Source organism: Motacilla alba, chromosome 2 (genome assembly GCF_015832195.1).
Source record: "Motacilla alba alba isolate MOTALB_02 chromosome 2, Motacilla_alba_V1.0_pri, whole genome shotgun sequence".
Taxonomy (NCBI): domain Eukaryota; kingdom Metazoa; phylum Chordata; class Aves; order Passeriformes; family Motacillidae; genus Motacilla; species Motacilla alba.
In genome coordinates this window covers 120153335-120174679 of record NC_052017.1, presented here as the reverse complement: position 1 = coordinate 120174679, position 21345 = coordinate 120153335, and the positions used below count along the sequence as shown (strand labels likewise).

At 39.1% G+C, this 21345-nt stretch overlaps 1 protein-coding gene across 6 annotated transcripts in view; it reads left to right on the top strand.

The window, feature by feature from the left end:
* The window catches only part of STAU2 (staufen double-stranded RNA binding protein 2), a 170983-nt gene that overhangs the window by 74010 nt on the left and 75628 nt on the right, over window positions 1–21345 (top strand). For all 6 annotated transcript variants that reach the window (XM_038126854.1, XM_038126855.1, XM_038126852.1 and 3 more), the window contains one exon: window positions 11732–12039. In XM_038126854.1, coding sequence (XP_037982782.1) covers window positions 11732–12039 — 308 coding nt within the window. The remainder of the gene's footprint in view (window positions 1–11731; window positions 12040–21345) is intronic.

The window sequence follows — 21345 nt, the reverse complement described above, 5'->3', positions numbered from 1 at the left end:
TAACTAGATTTTTTGCTGTTGAAAATGGTAATGATAATATAAATAGTACTTTTTCACTTTTTCATGAGCCCTGGATTTTTCTCTAGAATCGTGTGTAGTTTTGAACTTCTTAAGGGTCCCAAACATTATCTCCCTCAACTAAGGATTGTACAGACATGGACACACACCTGAGCTACCTTCTATTTTTTGCCTGTATACATCTGAAATACATGGTCTCAAAAGCAGGTTTTAAGGAGTTTCAGTAGTGTTTCATTATTTATATGGTCTTCCCAGTAACCACAGAGGGACTCAGAGACCTCAGGAATAATTTGTGCTTCAACTTACACAACAGTTTGCTAGTGTTAAAAGTGATTTTGGATGGAGCATATGCCATTGTGTTTCCCTGAAAGGAAGGATGCTACAGGATCTAAGTCTTCCCATTAATGGCTTCCTTACAGCCCTGTCATCAACCCACATCAATATTTTTAGATGATTTGTGTTTGTATTGTCAAAATCTCTAAGGACAAGATCTGTGAAATATCTTCAAATGCTAGCATCTTAGAGTTTGAGACAGCAGAATAAGACCTCTATCTTTTCTCATGTCCTTTCAGTATCCTGTAGCCAAGATACTTATAGATGAAACCACAATTTTCTGTTAAACCAACAAGAAAAAGCAATCTCTTAGGCTGTTTAAGACAACTTTGGCAGTTATACCTGTAAATCCAAATCTAGAAGGAGAATACAAAGTCAAACTCATTCAACAGGAGACAATATCAACAGAAATTATATTTTAAACTTGTGCTGACCAAATAACTTGTTTTTCACAGACGTGCTCACAGACCTTTTTGCAGCCACCAGAGCCACAGTACAGAAACAGGTTTTTGTTCTGGGATGCTTTTGTAGTGCCCAATGCCTTCATTTCCATTTTTCTGATCTACAAGTAAATTGAAAGGTGAAAGAGATGGAGCATGCCAACAGACATAGAGCATTTGTTCAGAGACCAGTGTTCTTCATCTCTTAACCCCCTTTTTTTGAGGGTTCAAATCTAGAGGCAACATTAATAATAAGCAGGTGATTAAAGTGTATCATAGAATATTAGAGGGTTGGAATGAATCTTAAAGCTCATCCAGTCCCAACTACCCCTGCCATGTGCAGGGATACCATCCACTAGACCAGATTGCTCAAGTACTTATTTAGCCTGACTTTGAACACTGCCAGGGTGTTTTGAATAAAAGAAATCACTTTGATGCATGATCTCTCATGCACCTGTGAAGTATAGGGGTTTTTAAAGGCAGTTACAAACAAGTTCCACACTTTGACATAAAAAAGTCACATCCTTTAAGGTGTGAGTATAGTAGTTTATTTTTAAGAACAGCACTTTTTGGTAGGTGAATTTACCGTTGAAGTTTTTAAAGTAATTTTTTTAAGTTAGGAAGCTTTAAAAGAGGGCAAATGGAGCAGCTTCCTCCCTTTTTGTATTCTTCTTAAAAGAGAAATGTAGTTTGCATTTCTTGTTACCATAAACATAACTTTCAATGGTCTTGAAAATCTGAGGCTCTGAGATTGCTACATCTACCATTGGGCAGCTTTTATTCATATTTCCAGTAATTTTATTCCAGGAAAACAATTGTGTCTTGCTAGGGCAGGCTATTGTGCATCAGTTTCCTTTTGCAGACAGATAGTCTTTCTTTGTGTGCATAATGCCCTGTGTTTCCATCTGAATCAAATGAAACTGGAATAGTAAAGGGAATTTGTCTACTTCAGTACAACAGAAAACAAAAATCATAGCAGTTCAATATTGTAGTACAGTTGAAAAACAGATTTCATAGTACTCTTATGACATAGTTTGTTTTTGCTGAGAAATACAGTTTGTATCCTCCTAATTACTAGCTCAATATATTTTTAGTATTCCATATTAAATATTCTTGAATGTTAACTTCTCCTGCTGCCCTTTATCATGTTACTCTTGCATTATCCATGTGGCAAACATCATTTCTGTTCCTCCAACTCACTGGCAAAGCTTCTTCCCACAGGTTTACTTCTTTACCTGTCTTCATTTCACAATTTCAAAGAAAGATGAAACACAAAGCTATTGGTTTCTTGGTTTGGGATATCTTTGACATGCTTCACATGTGAAATGGCAAGAACATTGAGTTTTTTTCCCTTGTGCTTCTGGAAGAGACTTTGAGAAACTGTGAGCAGACTAGAAGCATTTGCAGCCCATATAAAAGATGTTTACTGTAAACAGAATCTCATTTATCTGTCTTAATTTAACTAGTTATCAACAGAAACAAAATATAAACAATCCTTTTACAAAGTGCATTTTCATGGGAACATATTTTTGTTTTGTATTTCTGGATGGGGTAATCACAAACATCATAAAGGATGTGTTCTAAGAGAAACTGTAGATGAGCTATGAAGAACAGTATAAATATAGAAGTAAAATGTTATTGTGTTCATATATATTATAATTCAAAGAAGGAAAAAAATGACCATAACTGTTTTCACATGTTTCCCAATTGCAATTTTCCATCGTATAGGTTTCCTTTACCTATCTCTAACAATTCTGGGAGTCACAAAGTACTGAAAACCTGATAATTTAAAAAAAAAACACATTCAGAGCAATCTTACCTCTCTGTAAAGGACAAACTCTTTGTTTTTCTTGCCTAACATTTTATTACTAGGGATTCGTGCATGACTTTACAGTCTTTGTTCTTTGGAGTACATCTGTTCCTGCTGTTTGTTCACCACCTGAAATCATAACCATTTGTTTGTGACATCACAATTAGTTACTGGGAAGATGATTAGATTGTCACCAACAGATGATTATGATTTCAGATGGCAAATGAGCAGCAGGAGCAGATGATCTCCTAAGGAACAAACATACTTGATCTCATACAATTGTTCTCAGTGACAAAAAAAAAAAAAAAAAGAAAAGGAGAGAAAAAAGCAAATAGATATTCTGAAGAGTTTCTTAAGTCTGTAATGAGAAAATTTGATAATTTTCTGTAAATAACATTTATTGTAGTATTTTTAAAACTCTACTTCAATATTAGATTAAGAAATATAGATTAAGAAATATAAAAAATACAAAAAGATTTGGTGTTATAATAAGCCCTAAATGTATGGCTACATTCAGATCCTTACTTAGATGTTTCTTCACTGGCTTTTTGGAGAAAATAAATGCAACATAAATTATGTATTTAAGAAATTTTGTATACTAATACATCTTCACATTGAAGGAAACAAAATTGATTTGCACTTTGTAGTTCTGGCCCTCAGTAGCTTCAGAAAGATATTTTTTTATATAGTCCTCTAATTGTTTGTTTTTCAGCTGGGGATTTCAGTGAAAACTTCCAGTAGATAATTTAATACCCCCATGTTTCCATGAGCAGGAACAGAAGTCTACAGTTTTGGAATAAAACTTTTGTGTTGTAATTTGGGCATTTTTAATTGGAATGTTTGTGTGTTATATTTTGCTGAAATATGTAATTCTTTTGGGTATATTTCAAAGGTGATTTATAGTGGATTGTGTGCATTTTTACTTACTAAGTACTGCTGTTGCATTGGACTTGGCTCTGAATTGCTTCCAAATTTACTCAGCTTTGTCAATTGTAATGCACTCTTGCTAGGAGTTACATTGGTACATCACTAAAAGTTTTTGCTGAAATATTTGCCATTCTGAGTAGAAACCACAGTAAAGAGATTGACAACACCACTTACTTGGTGAAAGGCCACAGAACAATAGTTTTTCATCTATTCATTTTTTATATTTTTGTTCTGTTTTGTGGGGATTGTTTTTTTGCTAACAAACTGTCAGGTGAGCATAATACCATCAATGGAGCAGTTCCTTAAGCTGAGCCATTTGTTCTCACTTGATATGTCTCACAGCCTTGTCTAGAGTCTCTTATCACAGCTGGTTATATTTAAATAATACCTTGCCTCTGTAACTGCTGAGTTGATTTGCTAATTTTCTAATTAAATTTTCTCTCTAACTTAAGATATTGGAAAATTAAATTTAGAAGCAGAGGAGATTTGTCTAATTTTATTTCGTTCCTAATTTGCTGAAACTAGGAAATCCATGCTGCATTTGGCACTATTAATAACTGATGTGTCATTTTTCAGTTTCATCTAACAATGAAAATAATTTTATCCAGTGTAATACCAGTTAAATGCAGCTTACATTTATTTAATGGTTGAAAAAACTTCTACAACACCTAATATTAAAAAACATATTAACAAAATAGGGAAGGGAGTGTTATTTTTTCTTTGCTGTTTTGAGAACTAGTGACGGGAGCCAAATTAGCATTTTTATGTGTGAGTGGGATTTGGGCTCAACTCTGGAGCATAAGACAACAACTGCAAGTGGTCCTTCTCTATTTCCCACATTTCCCCTTTTGAGATGCTCAGTTAAGTGCTTAAAGTTCTGCAAGGCTTGCATCTTCAGAGATGATGATTTCTTTGCTTTGCTGAGTTTAGAGTACAATGTGTGTTTATAAAGAGCCTAATGTTTTAAGCATGTACCCAGAGCACTGGGGATTTAGTTTCCTTCTTCAGCAGAAGGAGAGTATTCATGGAGTGCAGAATAATCTGGATAATGGCAGCTGCCTTTTGGAGATGTGTATCTAATATGATTTGCAGACAAAAAAGGAACAATCAAATTCTATTAAAATATAGGAAATTCACAGGGAAGGAGTGATCTAAAGTAATCATGACTGTAGTTTGCCTGTTGATTGAAGCTCTTGTGAATGAAAGTGCAGATGTGTATTCAGGTGTTCTCTGGCTGGTTTCCAGATATTCTGCCTATTTTAGATACAGGTTAAAAAGAAAGAGTTGTGAGAAACCTGCTGCCTGGTTCTTGAGTAGTACAGATTGTGCATCTGTAAGAAATACAGACTTGGGCCATGAGGTCTGTGGTTTGGGTGCCCTCAAGACAAGAAGGAACTCAAGTCACCTGTCTGGGAGACTGCTTAGCCATCAAGCTTTTGATGTATGAAATGTATAAAGAGGAAGCAGCCACCACGGCAGGAGACAGCCAGCTCTATAGATAGAGATTATTTCAGATAATGCATCCTTTTGATTTTACCAGTCTCCTAAAAGGCCAATATGAACTGCATTTATTCGAGTTTGCTAGTCTATTCCTGTGGAAAAATCTGCACATGAAGCAGAAATGCAGAGCTCTGTTTTGATGTTAACTCTCAAATTCAAATTTAACTATGTAATTATGCTAAGTATCTGCATTTGGTATTCTGTCTTCAGGTGAGAAAATGGAGCAGTATCACATAATTCACTTCACTACAGTGTTACTCTAAATACTTTGACTTTTCTGGAGTCTTTTCTTCCTTTCCAACTCCCTTCTCTCCAACCTGGAACTCACCATGAACCTCACCCTTAGTCTAGGATAATCATGTCTTTGAAAAATTGAATCTCCTAAACTGAAACTTTGTTGCTATCAGAGCTAAAACTTAATTCTCCACTCTTTCCTTCATGCCCTTTCAACATCAAACATAGCTTTCTCCTGCTCTGATTTCCTCCTCACTCATACATTTGCTGTGCTTGTTTATGGCCCCCTTGGCCTTCTTAGCTTCAGCAACCTCTCTGTCTTTGTCTGGTAGATCTGCTCATTATTTCATCTCTTTTCTGTGTGGGTCAGGCTTTTGTTTTTATCATCACTTTTCTCATTCCCCTCCTAATCTGTTAATGAATGGTCTTGCCTGCACAGGTTGCCTCCAGTTGCACTTAGGCACTCTCCTAAATTGCTTTACCCCCACAAATATCACTTTGTAGCAGCTGTTACAAGCACCTTGATCTGCCAGCTCACTAGCTTGATTTGGTCCTGCTCCAAATTTGCTGATCCTCTTTACTGCTAAGAATACTGACCTTCCTTCTGTATTTTGATTGGTTATTTTCTGGACCTGCTCAATCTTAATCTTTGGGTATGTGGTACCTGGACATATTGCTGGAAAATTATGATGCAGAAATTATCATGTAAAACTTACATGTAGATGTTTCATCTGTCTATTGGAATATTTCATAGACTATCCTGTAGAAATTCCCCATTGCAAACACTATGTCTTATTTTTTTACCAAAGTCTTGTGTATTCAAGCAGGAGTAATGCTGGAGGAGAATTCAAAGGACTTTCCTCATATTAGTTAAATGCTAAATTTTGCAGAAATGCATACAACTTAAATCCTGCAATACTGCAATTTCTGTTTTGGCTATACAAAAAATAGTCCAGTGAAATTAGGGATACCAAGACCTGATTTCCTGAAGAATTAAATAGTATATACTTCAGTACAGTGGTTGTTTTAAGGTTAAACAAAGTTTGTATTTTAATGAGCAGCTTTATGTAACATCAGTTTGTTTAAGGTCATGTAGACGAGATCTTTTGATTGAAAGACATTGTGTAATGACAGAACATTTTTTCATGTCTGAATATTGCAGTAACTGGTGACTTAGAAATACCATGGATAGCTGTGTTAAGTAATGATTGCAGCTTGGTATTTCAAGCCAAGATTGTGTGTAGACAATTGCTGAGAACGTAATGGCCATACTATTTGCCTATTCAGTTGTCTAACTGACCTTTTCTGAGTTCCTACTGAGGTAATGAAATTTGAAACTATTCTAGTATATAAATAGCCTTTTACACTGAGTGGGGTATAAAATCATAATTTCTTCTTCTTATAATATTTACATTTTTCAGTCTTGTTATTGAAGTAGTTATTTGGTTTTGTAAATCTTCTTTTTTTATGTCAGTAGATTTGTAATAGGCCATATTTTAGGGCCTGTTGAGAACCTGCCAGTTCTAGGGAGTAATTATTGCATTTGAGTATCCCCCATGCCTCTTAAGTTCTTGTGCATTTTAAAGTACAAAATTGTGAAGTCAGGATTAGATCCAGTTCTAACTTTTCCTTCTTAGAGCCTTACTACAAGATTTTTCCATGTACTTTATGTACCACATTATAAGAAGGCTGTATTAAATGTGACTACAGATAGCATAATCTGAAAGAAAGCTTTTTGATGATTATCTATCAAGTATTTTATTCAGTTCCAAAACTACTGATTATTTCCTTATGAACAGTCTTTTCTTCATGTAGTGGTGGGTTATTTCAAATACCAGGGTGCTAAACTTAATTCATGAGCATATAATATACAGAATTGTACCACTGTTTACTCTGCATCATTGCACAAGATGTGAAAACACTCCTTTGTGCCATGCCCCATATCACTGGTTGTAGTGCAGGGAAGAGCATGTGCTCTTCAACAGGGTCAGGGGAAGTCATATTGCAGCTGGCAGTGCTTCTGACACATGAACAAGTATAGCTTTTTTGTAAGATAAGCAAGAATTTGGGGAGAAAACTGTATTATCCGAGAAAGAATAAAGTTGTGGTTTAGACCAAGTATAAACGTGAAAAGTTAGTGAGTGCCCCTGAACCAGAGAAATAGTTGAGTGAAGGCAGAGGAAGAGTATCCCTACACTACTGATGAAGTATACAAGAGAAAAGTAGCACTGACGTACATAAATATATATGCAGATTGACAACACAAGCCTGATTCTGTAGGCCATCTTGTGGAGTTGAATGATAAAATTGAAATCTCAACTTCTAATGTTTTCTGATCTTCCTGAGAGAAACAGAAAATTGTGGTACCTGTGTATGCTCTAATAGCTGTGAGTGTGAAGGCAATGCAGTCATCACTCTGAACTTCTCTTAATTTAGTAGCCCACTGCTGTGGGGTAACTTGTCTCTGTTCCTGTATCAGCAAATTCCATTTTTGCAGAGTCTTATTACATTGAGGCTTGTTCAGTAATATTGTCAGTTGTTGTTCTTCCTCATTACCCATGCAGACGGTTTTCTAATGGTTAGTTTTGTTTACCACAAACCCCAGAAAGTGGAGGACCCATTTGTAGAAATGTCCCCCTGTCTTCCCAGCCAGGGGGACACTGAAAAGAAAGGGTTAGGGATAAAAATAATATCACTCAAACAGAACTTTTAAAGATTGTCTGTATTATGGCTGCTGTGAAAAAAAGGTGCAACCAAAGCACTGAGATTACATTTCCAGGGCAAGGCTTGTGAAGGATTGTAGGGCCATCTTGTATCTTATCCATACATTTGCCTTGGAGTCCAAGCTATTTTGCTATTATCTAGTATGTGACAGCAAAAGTATACCATGGAAGACGAAGAAATTTATTCTTAGGTAAGAAAGGTCTTTGGTGTGTTTTCATAGACTTCAGAAGATTGTGAGAGACTGCAAACAATTACTGCCAATGATGAGTAAGACATGGTTTTTAAATGTTAGTGATTACATTGCATAGCTAGCCTGCATATTTTTGTAGCACATTTGCCCACAGGTTTAAATAATATAAATGGAAATTATTTTAACATGTTTCATAAATGTGCCTCAAATTTAATGTCCACCAGAAGGTGCAGTGTTGTTGGTCTATTATAGATCCTGGGACTCCTAATAATTATGATTGTTCCTGTGGAGTATGGTGAAGCTTGTATGGGATAAATATTTAGTGGACACAAAAGTCTCAAGTTTTTTCTTAGCTGAAAAGTAAAAAAGAATGAAAACGTTTGCCTGAAGATGTTCTCCTGCAACGCATAAAGGTGTATTTCTTTTTCCCCTACTTTTTAATCAACTGATTGTTAGAAGACAAATTAAGATAATTTTTAAAGGGTTCTTTTGTTCTTACACTCTGTTGTTGTTGTAGCCCTTGTCATTTGATAACTCTACTACTGTAACTAAATATATTTATACACTTTCCTATAATACAGCAGAGTTGAAGTAAGCAGGCAACAGTGAGGAATGATATATAAAATATCCTCAGTAATACATTAAAAATAGATAATGAATTACAATTAATCTATGTTTTATGAAGCTTTCAAAGAAACCAAGTTTTTATTAGCTTTTTAAAACATGTTTGTAAGAAGCTTCATGAGACATAGGCCCTGAATATAAAAAGTTAATACCTTGCAACTACATTAATGTAATGTCTAGAATATTACATTACTTTGTTTCCAGAGATAATCAATGATGGTAATATAATATCTGCCTCTCAGAGCCAATGTATGATTTAAATTAATTATTGCTTATAAAGCACTTTGAAGTCTTTAGCAGTAAGGTGTTGCAAAGTGTAAAAGTACTATTATTAATTTAACATCACCATTAAAGTCAGTACTTTAAGAGCATTTGCTATACTCTGCTCAATATCCTTCTATTCATCATATGCTGCATATTAGTTATTTTAACATTTAGAAAGCTTAGTAATCTGGAAGTATTCCAAACCATTGTTCCAGACAGCAGTTAGATATTTGGGTGGATCATGTAAAAACAGTGAAATGGCTGAGAAAGCATGTAAAATGTTTGTTTTAAGTAATATTACATCAATGGAACAGACATCTGCAGCACTGGACTTGATTTTAAACTTCTTTAAACTTTTTTTTAAGTTAACATTGTACTATGTTTTTCTAAAATTTATTAGAGGGGCTAATATCATGTTATTTCTAAACAAGTAGACTTTTATCTTTTGTTCAGTTTACATTTCTGTTTCTGAAATATTCGTGGGAAATCAGATTTACAGTGGGCAGTTCTTAGGAGATGGTGAACACCTGCCACTGAGTATTTTTACTGCTGTTTGGTTTTGTAACGTAACGTCAACTATCAAGATATGTATTATCTTTTTTTTTTCAATTTTCATTAATCTTACATCTTGTGTAAGACTTTAAAAATACAGGCAGAGGTAGGCCTTGGAGGCTACAGCCTCAGGTAAAGTGTGCAAAGTCTCTCTTCTCATATAGTCATTATGTGCCATAAAATAATGGTGTGTATTTACACAGTTCTTTAGCTATTAGATTATGTTTGAAATTGTCCCAGATGGAGAAAAAAGAAATTTTAGGGATCCTATCCTCTATCTTTCCCAGCAGCATTGTCTTGAATTTGTGCTTAGCTCTGGAGCTCAGTCTACTGCCTTTGGAGCCAGTTCTAAACTAGGTAAAAGCAGCCTTAATGTTCAGGATCCAACCAGACTCCCCAGCCCTATGGAGGTAGGTGGGGAGAGCAATCAGGTGAATAACAGATATGTCTTTGTACATGCTATAAGCAGATGTTCCAGATTTCTAAAAGCAATATGAATTTAAAAGCCAAATGTATGAGTAAATCAATTAAAAGATTCACCTGTAAGCAGTTTGCTGAGTCGGCAGTGAGGAAGTTCCATTTTCACCATGTAGTTGAAAATGAGGATATTAATTACAGGTAATATTTTTTGAGTCTTCTCCTTATGGTAGACATTTTATTTAAAAGTACTGCTTGCACTTCTAGGATTAAAGGAATCTTTCCTAGGTACTGGAAATTAATTTCCTCCTCTTCTTTGAATTTATTCTACTTTCTGAGATTAATTTAATATGTACTGCAAATGAATTAAACATTGAACCCTTTGATTTCTCTTGGGATTACTAAATCAGGTAACAAACAGGTTTATTATCCCTAGAATGAAATGCCATATGGCTCAGGTTCACTCATATTATATGCTAGAAGATTAAAGTATGTTCTTAATATGAAATTACACATTTCAAGCTCATTTTCTGATGCATTAATAATAAGAAAAAGGTTTCCTTCTAGTATCAGCCAACTGGTTATTTGTGTTTCCAAAAAATGCTTCATTGTGTAAAAAAATTAGCAAACTTCAGACTTAATTCTGCACATTTCCATGCACAGGACTATCAGCAAGACTGATCAAGTCTGTATTTCTGTTTCCAAGCAGGTTTAGGCTTGAGATACTTTATAAAAAGGTATTCAAAATGTTTAAATGTAGATAAGTTATCCCTAATTTATATCTTACTGGAAATATTTAGAAGTTATTCACATAAATAAATTTAGCTCTTTTAATGTGTACCTTAACTCCTGTTGATATTAAGTAGGACACATATGCTTTCTTTTATCGGTTTAAATGTTCTCAAAGGCAAGTAACTATTTGAAAACTATAGGATGAAAACTATAGGATATGCAGCTAAATAAATAAATAAATAAATTCCTTTTCTCTGCAGAGCAGTCAGTTACATCAGAGTCATTAGCACAGTAACACTGGCTGCAGGGCAATTTAAGATTTTTTTAACCCCAGGCTGCCATTGTGATTCAGCAAACACTTTAAGCCAGCACTTGATGCAGTGCTGCTGCTGCACGGAGCCACACTGCCCTTCCTTTGCCTCCAGCAGCTCATTCTCATGGACATCCCTGCATGGGCCTACAGGTGCTGGTGCTGGCAATAGAGCAGCTGGGGAGTACAAACACCAGCTGTAGGTGGCAGAAAAAAAACTAAACTACTTCTGGTAGCAACAGTGCTGATACACTGTAGTTTCAATTATTTGTGAAAAAACAGCCTAAATTATTGTATCAGATAGGAGGTAGAATGTAGGGAAATAATGGTTATGCTACTATTTTGAAGTAACATCTGCTCCTCATGGTTTGTAGGTCTCCAAACATTTTTTGTTCATATTGTGTGTTCTATGCTAGCCACAGTTTAGTTTTAAAGTTAAGATTTGTACCATTTTAAAAAGAGTTGAGGAAGAAGAGGGCCCCTTCAGATCTGCTTTGTTTCTAAATGTGTTAGGTGACTTCATTTACAGTTACTGTAAAAAAAATACTGCTTCTAAATTCTTACTTTGTTTTTCACTGTAAAATATGTTAATGAAAATTGTCTACATGTCAAACCCATTCTGAAGTAATGAGAATGATCTTTGGTTTTGTTTTCAGCACCAAAGGGAATACTCCATCTCTCTCCTGACGTATATCAAGAGATGGAAGCAAGCCGCAACAAATCAGCCCCTGGTACCACTGTAAGCTATATGTCATCCAAAGAAATGAGCCAGACTTCTAGCTCTTTCTTCAGCATATCTCCTACCACAAATAGCACGGCCACCATTGCCAGGGAACTTCTCATGAATGGAACATCCCCAACTGCTGAAGCCATAGGTCTCAAAGGAATATCTCCTGCTTCCCCCTGTTCTACAGTGCAGCCTTCAAAACAGCTGGAATATTTGGCAAGGATTCAAGGCTTTCAGGTATGGGAGGGGGAAAATGAAGCTCTTCAGCCAGAATCGTAGCGTTGCCATCAAGGTTTCACTCTTGCCTTCTTGAATGTGGGCATGCATGTAACTTATCTTGTAAAATTAGCTGGTGTCTGAGGCAGTTTCTGGGTCCAGGAGATACAGATTTCCACCTTACATTTGTCTTACTGCAGCCCATCTTTCTCTCCTATGTCTCTTCTCTTTAAATAATTCCAGGCTTAAATTATGTTATAACTTGCACTTCTTTGGGAGTCTTCACCTCTTGGTTTCTCCCTTCAACTCTGATCCAGAAGCTACTGATGCACCGCCTTACCTTTGCATTTGTTTTCTAGGCCAGGTCATTCAAGTAGTTGCTTTGTTTCCCACCCTTCATCTCTTAAGTGTAACCCGATGTTTTGGTTTAGGAATGTTACTATCCAATTTAGTGTCCCACTGACACTCTCCAAACCACTGCAACTCACTCAGTCTCCCCTTCCCACTCCCACCTCCCCTTGTGGTGGGCTGGAGAGGAGAATTGGAAACAAAAAAGGTAAATGTCAATTTACCAGAAACAGCAATGGGATAAGAAAACAAACAGTAACAGCAAGAATGCTAATGACAGAGGGTAGAAGAAATGAAAAATTCCCATGGAAACCTCCTGAGAACAGCCAATACCTGACCACGCCCTCTGCCACACTTACTCGACTGGAAGAGACTCCCTCCCCCAGACATAGCAATGACATGAGGTGGTATAGAATAATGGCCCCTCCTGGCAATTGCAAAAATTAACCCTGCCCTAGCCAGAGCCAGGACATTATCCGCCCCTTGTGGAGTGTGGATACCATCCTGCATGCCCAGATCCTACACATTCCAACTACATATATGTATAATATGTATATACAAGCAGAGGTATCATTTCCCTAGTCAATGGCTGTTCCTGCAAGATGTCTGTAAGTTCATTTAGTCCGTAACTGTGGGTTCTATCCATCATAGATGTCATCCAGGTCAGGAAGGCTGGTGTGCTGTCAGCTGGTTACTGGCTGCATCACGAGTTCACTACTGGTGCATCTGGAGCAATTTGTATTCATTGTCCATCACAGTTATGGTATACAGTGTCATTCCGCACCCAGTGTTACACAATTCAACAGCACAGACTGTTCTCACCCAAAAATCTAAATCCCTGGAAGTAGTTCATGATGACTTCCAAGATCCCAGAGCTTTTGGGATTTCCTGTTCAAGCTCACTGTATGATGAGCACAGTTCACTCACTCTATGTAGCATTGGTGGCATGACATGTGGAAGAGACTCTCTTGAAACAAACAGCCCAGCACTGGCAGTCAGGTTGCCAGAAGAAGCTGTGCTTCAGTGCCAATCATTTCTGAAGCAGCTTGAACCCCTTCATGAGATGCCATGATTCCTTTTTCAGTTGTTGTGTAGCAGGCCTTGGATCCTTTGTATCCTCAACTCCAGAGTCCCAGGAGTCATCCTCCAGTGTCCCCTGGTACTTTTTGGCAGAGACTCCAGGAAGGACCATTCTCCCCAGCAGTATAGAGCACAGTTTTCACATCTTGTCCTGTTCTGACTGACCCAAGAGCTACTGCATGAGCAATCTCTTCCTTAATTTGTTCAGAAGCTTGTTTTTCAGGACCCCACTTAAAATAATTCATCTTCTGCATCATAAGATATTGAGGGCTTTCAATCTGAGCTCTGGAATATGCATTGTCCAAAAGCCCACCACTCCTAGGAAAACCTGTAATTGCTTCTTGATGGTTGGTGGGGTCGTAGATGCTGTTTTGTTGACCATGGCCATTAGAATCTGGTGACATCCATCTTACCATTTTATTCCTAAACCTGGATTTCCTGGCAGGTCCCTTGACCTTATTTTGCTTTAAGGCAAAACCAGCCTTCAGGAGGATTTGGATTATCTTCTCCTCTTTCTCAAAAACTTCCTCTGCTTGGTTGCCCCACACAATGATGTCCTCAATATATTGCAAGTGTTATGAAGTGTCACTCTCTTCCAGTGTAGTCTGGATCATTCCATGGCAAATGGTGGGAATGTGCTTCCACTCCTGGGCAGTTGGTTCCAGGTGTACTGCATGTCAGTTTGGGTCCTTGAAATACCCACTCCTGAGGCAGTCTCTGCCAAGGATGCACAAGGCCTCTGGCCCATCACAATGGGGTGGTTTTGCCATTCATTCCTGTAAGACCCCAGAACTCACTTGACAAGTTTTTAAAAGGGCTTGCAGGTTTTTTATGTACCCTGAATTAGATGCAAGGGAGAAATACCAACAAGGTATTCTCAAGAGATGAAAACAACAAAAACTTCATTGGCAAATTTCATAAAATGAGAGAACTTTGGCAAAAGTTTAGAGCAACATTCAATCAACATAAAACGTTTTGCCAAGCCTCAACTTAGCAAACTCTAAGCCTGATCAACTTAGCAAACTCCAACCAATCTAAGTTTAAGTTACTCAAACTTTGAGAAGAAGGCATTATAAGAAGGAGAGGAAAGAGAAAGAGAGAAAAGATGCAGAAAAGAATTAATATAGCTACCACTGCTGGCTTCCAGTGGTCTTCCAGCTGACATAAAATCCAAGGGAAGGTAGGGTCAAGACATGTTCTTGCCCAGTGTCCTGGCTTAAGTACCCTTTGGCTTTCCTGGTCCCTCCCTCCAGGTGAGACTTCTCGTCTGGCAGCCACTCAGGAGCTGGGTTAGGGCTTCAGAGATGGGATGAGGAGCATTGCCTCCAGTGTGCCTGTGATTGGCAGTCACTATGGGGCTGGGATACAGGCTCTAGAGGATGGGGTGTGTGGAGCAGGGCCTTGCCTCACCAGGGCAAGGCCCAACCTGCCCCTTTGCCCACATACAGCCCCAAAATGTTTTGAGCAAGCAATCCCCTCCAGTCTCTCACAATACCCAGTCAGGTTCAGTATGTCTCTCAGTACAGGCAGCTCTTGGGATCCCCTGTCACGCCAGAAACAGAGATGGATTCTACCTCTACATATTTTGGTAGCATGAGGGTATATGGTGCACTGGTGTCAACTAAAGCCTTAAACCCCTGTGGGTCTGGTGTGCCAAGCCATCAGATCCACACATCCAAGAGATCTGATTGTCCCTTTCCTTCACCTTGCTGGAGGCAGGACCCCTCCAGTTCTGGTCATGGTATTTGTTGCTCACAAATTTGAACTGAAGGTACTTCAAGAGGATTCAAGCAACATCAGCCCTCCTCTTCTGTCTGAGCATTTGTGCTCCTATTCTGTCTGTCCATTTATCCTTGAAGGATTTTCTGCGGTGGTTGTTCTTCCTCTCAACTCATGTATCCATGCTGCTAGGGCACAGGTAGGTTTTCCATTCCACTTCCTCATGTCCTTTCCATGGTCATGCAAGTAAAACCACAGGCTACCTTGTGGTGTGCACCCTCTCTCTCAAGCAGGGGGCCCTTGCTACCAACAGCAAGGACTCTGGTCCATACTGGCAGGCCATGGGACATGTCCTCTCTAGCTTGTTCACATCTTTCAGATCTGTCTGCCATTTTGGACAGTCTTGCTACAGCTGAGGTGCAGGTTGGTAGGGAGGCAAAAACATGATCTTCATATTGCCAGAGTCAGGTAGTCACCTGAAGCACTGTTTGTTCTCCTTTCATTGCCATTAATGTCAATGGCCTATGATGAGGCCACCTTCCACCACATGGACTGTGGTGGCCAACTTCCACCACATGGACTGTGTACCCTGGACCTTATCTGGAGCTACAGAGAACTGCTCTTTATTTGAATCTCTATAAAGTACCTCTAGCACAGCTAATGCTCTCAGGTACTGGACACCTTTCTCCATGGCATTCCACCTGCTTGGACACACTATTAGATCATCCTCAAGAGAACACCCTTCCCTCTGCTTGGCAGGAGTCACTTCCAGAGGCTGAGAGTTTCTGGCCTCTTCTCAATCCCTTTGTCAATACCTGCATCCTGTGACAGGGATTCCAGTTGCTTGGCTTTATTACCACCTGGTTTCGTACTGCGGGACACGATGTCCCAGCACAGGAGCAGCCAGGTCACCAGGGGTTCTCCTGGCTGGTGGCTGACGTGTTTTCGCTCACTTGGTGTAGTGGTCAGATGCCAAGCACCCACCAAAGCCACTCTCTCCTTGCAGCTGGATGGGGGAGAGAAAATATAATGAAGGGTCCATGGGTTGAGGTGAGGACTGGGAGAGATCATTCATCAAATACCATCATGAGCAAAACAGGTACTCCCCAATGCATATCAACTTATTTAAGAAGAAAGATAAATAAAAATGCATTGAATTTATTACTAACAAAATCAGAGCAGGATAATGAGAAATACAATAATAACCTTGAAAACACCTTCCCCTTGTTAAAAATGAACTAACTTTTAGATACAATTAAATGGGGATAAAGTTTTGTCAAAGCAAAAGAAAACTGTTTATTAGCAATCATTTAACTGAGCCAGATGTGTACCTCTCTGCCCTGGAGCTGAGCACACGCACCCTCCAACAGAATGGCTACAAAATAGGCCTTTTCCCATCTGGGGGGCAGTCCCTGACCCCTTTCCCATTGGTGGCATACTCAGGGATTTACTTTTCTGTCCCCTCCCCTCTCATCCTACTTCCTTTTGGTCAGGTCTTCAACTCCGCCCTTCTCCCAGCTCACAGCAACGCCCAACAAACCCAGCAGAACAAATCCGAACCACAAACACCACCACATAGAACCAATAACTTTCACTCTTTCACTTAACAACCTTTTGGCTTCAGCAAAATATTACCTCATCTCTCACATCCTCACCCCTCCTTCCTTCCCACCAACAGCAAAGGGAGACAGGGAATGGAGGTTTTGGTCAGTTCATCACCTGTGGCTTCTCCCACTACCCAGAGAGAGGAGTTATTCTCCCGCTGCACTGTGGAGTCCCTCCCACAGGAGACTCTTGTTCATGAGCTTCTCCATTGTGAGTCTATCTCATGAGCTGCCATCCTCCCCAAACTGCTGCAGTGTGACTCCATCCCACGGGCAACAGTCCATGCCCAAACTGCTGTGGCATGGGTGACTCTTCCATGGAGTGCAGTCCTTCAAGGCCAGGCTGCTCCAGTACAGGAGCAGGGCCCCTCCCTCCACAGGTCTCCCATGGGCTCACAGCCTCCTCTCAGGCACCCACTCACCTGCTCTGGTGTGGGGCTCCTCCACAGGCTGCAGGCAAATTCCTGCATCCCCATGGCTCTCCATGGGCTGCAGGGGCACAGCTGCTTCACCATGGCCATGACCATGGGCTGCAGAGGAATCCCAGCTCTGGTGCCTGGAGCACCTCCTGCCCCTCCTTCTGCACTGACCTTGCTGTCTGCAGAGCTTATCTTACATGTTCTCACTCCACCCTTTTCCAGCCACAATTTCAACTGCACAACAGTTTTTTATTTATCTTTTCTCTTAAATATGTTTTTTCAGAGGTATTACCATCATTTCTAATTGGCCCAGCCTTGGCCAGTAGCACATCCATCTTTGGAACTTCCAGGGATTAGCTCTGCTGGACACAGAGGAAGCTTCTGGCAACTTCCCACAGAAACCACCCTTATAGACCCTCCCTCCCAGCCCCCCCCAAAACCTAGGCCATGCAAACTCAATACACCTGGGAATAGGGATCAGGTGATTATCTCTGGCCCTGCCTCTTCCTCCTGTTGTGAGGGCTCAACTTCTCTTTATCCCTCACTAAGTGATTTGGATGTTTTCTGTATAGGGGCAGCTACTACTGGTAGAGGTGGTTCCTTGGGTTCATCTTGGTTCACCACAGTGCCTGTAGGTGTCTGTTCTCTTCCTCTTTCCCCTGAGGATGCTGTCTAGTATTGAACTGTGTCCAGTAAAGAGTAGCCCGGCCCAGTACACTGCAATAAGTTGCCCCTTTTTTGAGATGCCACAGCATGCTTCTTGAGAATATTCTGTTACTTTAGCAGGATCCTTTAGTTGTTCAGGGATGAACTTCAAAACCACTGGAGCAGAAAATTTTAAAAAAAAGTCTTCATTTTTTCCCCATATTTCATGTCACTCACAACTATCCACCCTTGGGGCAGATCTCTGAATGAACTTCCTAGAAATCTGTTTCTTGACTCTAAACAAGGTGTGGACTGAGGAGACCAGTGAGTCTTAGCAACAAGAACATGCTTTTCATAACATCCCAGGAAAATTCAAAATTCTCAGAAGCTGTTGTAACAGCTGAAGGAGGAGAAGGTGGTGAAAGTCTAGGGAAAGTCATCCTTCCCTGTTCCCCTTACAGACTGAGTATGATTATTAATTGACTCCCAAGGACAGTGCCTAAAGTAAAGGTAGGAGAGCAGCACTGAATACACTTTCAAAATTACACTCATTGCCCTTGATCAGTCATAGACTGATATCCCATAATACACCAAAAAAGCAACTCCAGTCCCACTCCCTGCTCTGAAAAAGAACATCACAGGGACCACATATAGGAATATAGGGGAATATGTGAATACAGGGTTAGGTACCACAACCACATGAACAGATCAAGCAGCATTGTGACCAGTGGCTCTGAAGTTAATGCAACAAATGCTTAGATTGAATTTGTTTCCAAGCTGCTCTGGACAGATCTGTTGTTACCTCAACCCTTGATGCCACACACTGGGTGCCCAATAAGGCCATAGTGATTTAGGAATAGTACTCCCCAGTTTAGTGCTCCCACTGAGACTCTCCAAACCATATGCCACTCACTTGTTCCTCCCTCCCCCTCCTCTAACCCCTTAAACTGTATAGGGAGAAAAAATTGGAGGCACAAAAGGCAATGATCACAGGTTGAGATAAGAACAACTTATTGGAAACAGCCGTGAGATTAAGAATTTGACCAATATTAATGACAGAGAGTACAAGAATCACACAGCACCCCTCCCACCAATAGACAATAGCCAACCACTCCCTCTGCCACACTACTTGACCAGAAGGGACCCTTTTCTCCCCCAAGGCACTCCCTTTCTGCAGCAGTGATGTGAGGTGTTCTAGAATAACCTCTAGGTCCTAGTCATGCCTCCTCCTGGCTGCTGCAAAAGTTAACCCCTTCCTGGCTGGAACCAGGACACCTGAGAATGGTGTTTTGTTCAGAAGGTGCAGCCTAGAAGCCAAGCTGGTGTCAGAGAAATCCAGAATGCTTTTGCCATCATAGTCAATACTAGAGAATGTAAGATGAACCATGCTGGGTCAGTGCATGAGTCCTTGAACACTGTATCCAACAATGCCAAGTACCCTGTATTTCATAGGATAGTGGCAGCCTCTGTAGTACATCCAGTCATTTCTGTGGTGTGGAAGTTAGGAAAAGGAAGCCTCTTCCCTATCCCATTACATGCAGAATTACACATATATATGTGTAGTGGCTCATTTTGCAGTGTTGAACCATCAGAGATATATGTAGAAATAGACTTTTTACTGTCATAGGTTTTTGGTTTGAGTTTTTGTTTTGTCTGGAGTTTTATCCCTTTTCAGAGTTGTGAATTTGCTTCATTTGAAGAGTTGGTTTCGTATGCTTTAGCATATGTAATTTGATAATGTAACTAAATTCTAAAAAAGGGAGGTTCATTTTGCATGTCTGATAATGAATTTTTTGGTCAAAGCCCATGTAATTTACAAAGTATGCAGTTGTTGAGTAACTTAAAATAACCTGCTAGAATTCATGAAATAGTGTCAGATGTTCTGTTGGTATAAGCAGCATAGTTAAATTACTTTTTCTTACATCAGATATAACCAGTTGTAGATTTGATCTAACACTGTTTTTGTCTAAAATGTACATTCAGCTTTCTTTTGGTCTTCATTTTTGAAATGTCATTTTTGCTTCATTTATTTGAATGTCTCTTAATGAAAGAAAGAGAAATAGCTTCAGCTTCACTGTAGTAGAGTTAAGCTGCTAATAGGAATTCAGTTTTCCTGAGTTCCATTTATTACCTGCCTGCAGTAGAAACAGATTAATTCTGATGAAAAGAAATTCAATCCATGAAGTTTTCACTGCTCACTTTCGCATCTTGTCAGATTGCTTGTGTCTCCTAGTAACGGTTTATTTTCATAGAACCAATGCACAATTTATGTTACTGTTTTGGGTCCTACTTGCCTACAGTATGTGGTTACTGTAAAATGATTAGTTGTGATTGTCCTGGGTTTTTGTTTTGTTTTTTGGGTTTTTTTTCATGCTTTGATTCTAGATGCTTTTGTGGAAACTGTTTTTAAGGGGTCTTACCTTGAGCCAAAAAAAATCATCCTTTTAATCCATGAACCCGACTACTACTTTTTACTTGGCCCTAATACAAAGCAAGGAATTTGGTACAGAATCTTGATTATTAACATCTATCCACTGTGTATGTAACTGCTGGTTTTACATCAGCTTAGCATGCTTTTTAACACCTCACTTGAATAAGCCTGGTATTGATGTGAAACTCTGCCACTGCTGGGTGGCTGAGCTGAGGTGGAGCAGTGAACAGAATCTCTGTGGGAAATGGCTCAGTGGCCTGTCAGGTGCATATCACAGGTCTCTTCACCATTTCAGCCGAGAAAGCTCTTTGTGTTTTAGAGTTTAAAAGCCGATGTCTTTACAGGTTAACTTTCTCAGGCATATTTACTAAGGCAGAAGACTACTGCATTTCCAAACAGCTAGCTTGTTTCATGTTTCCTGAATGATCCAAAATGATTTTTAAATTGTTAGCATGTATTTGTATTCTGGTCCAGATGATAACCATAGTTTTGTCTTTCATTGAAGAGCATATACATTCTGTTCTGTTACAATGTATTTTTTGAATTTTTTAAAAAAATCAATAAATACTCATATGATGTTTCATTTGTAAATGTAAACAATGTTATTTGCTTATTTGAATGGTTTTCTTGAACTGCTTTAGCTGCAGGGGACACATCTCTAAAACACATTTATTTAACTTAAATTCTTCTAAACTGTTTGTATGTGATCTCAGCTATGTTCTATTGTAAGCCCTTAATATTAAGTTATTGGGACCAATGTATAGTTAAGTAGTAAAAAATTGCATTTTCATTCTTCATGATTTATTATTCTAAAGACACTTGTAATTGATAAGCAGCAGCTCAGTGTTACTGAAGAACAGGTGTTTAGCTTGGATACTTTCAAAGGTCAGGCTTCAAATTACCTGTGATAATTAAACACAAATTCTTCAAGCAAGCCTTTACGAACTCTGAATAAAGCGTTTTAGTGCTTGCTTCGTATTTATGATTGCTATCTGCCCAGTTAATTGTTTTGCAGACTTTGCCTGGAAATGGTTTAAAGGAAAATTCAGCTTTGGAAAAATTGTTATTTTTAAGGGACTAT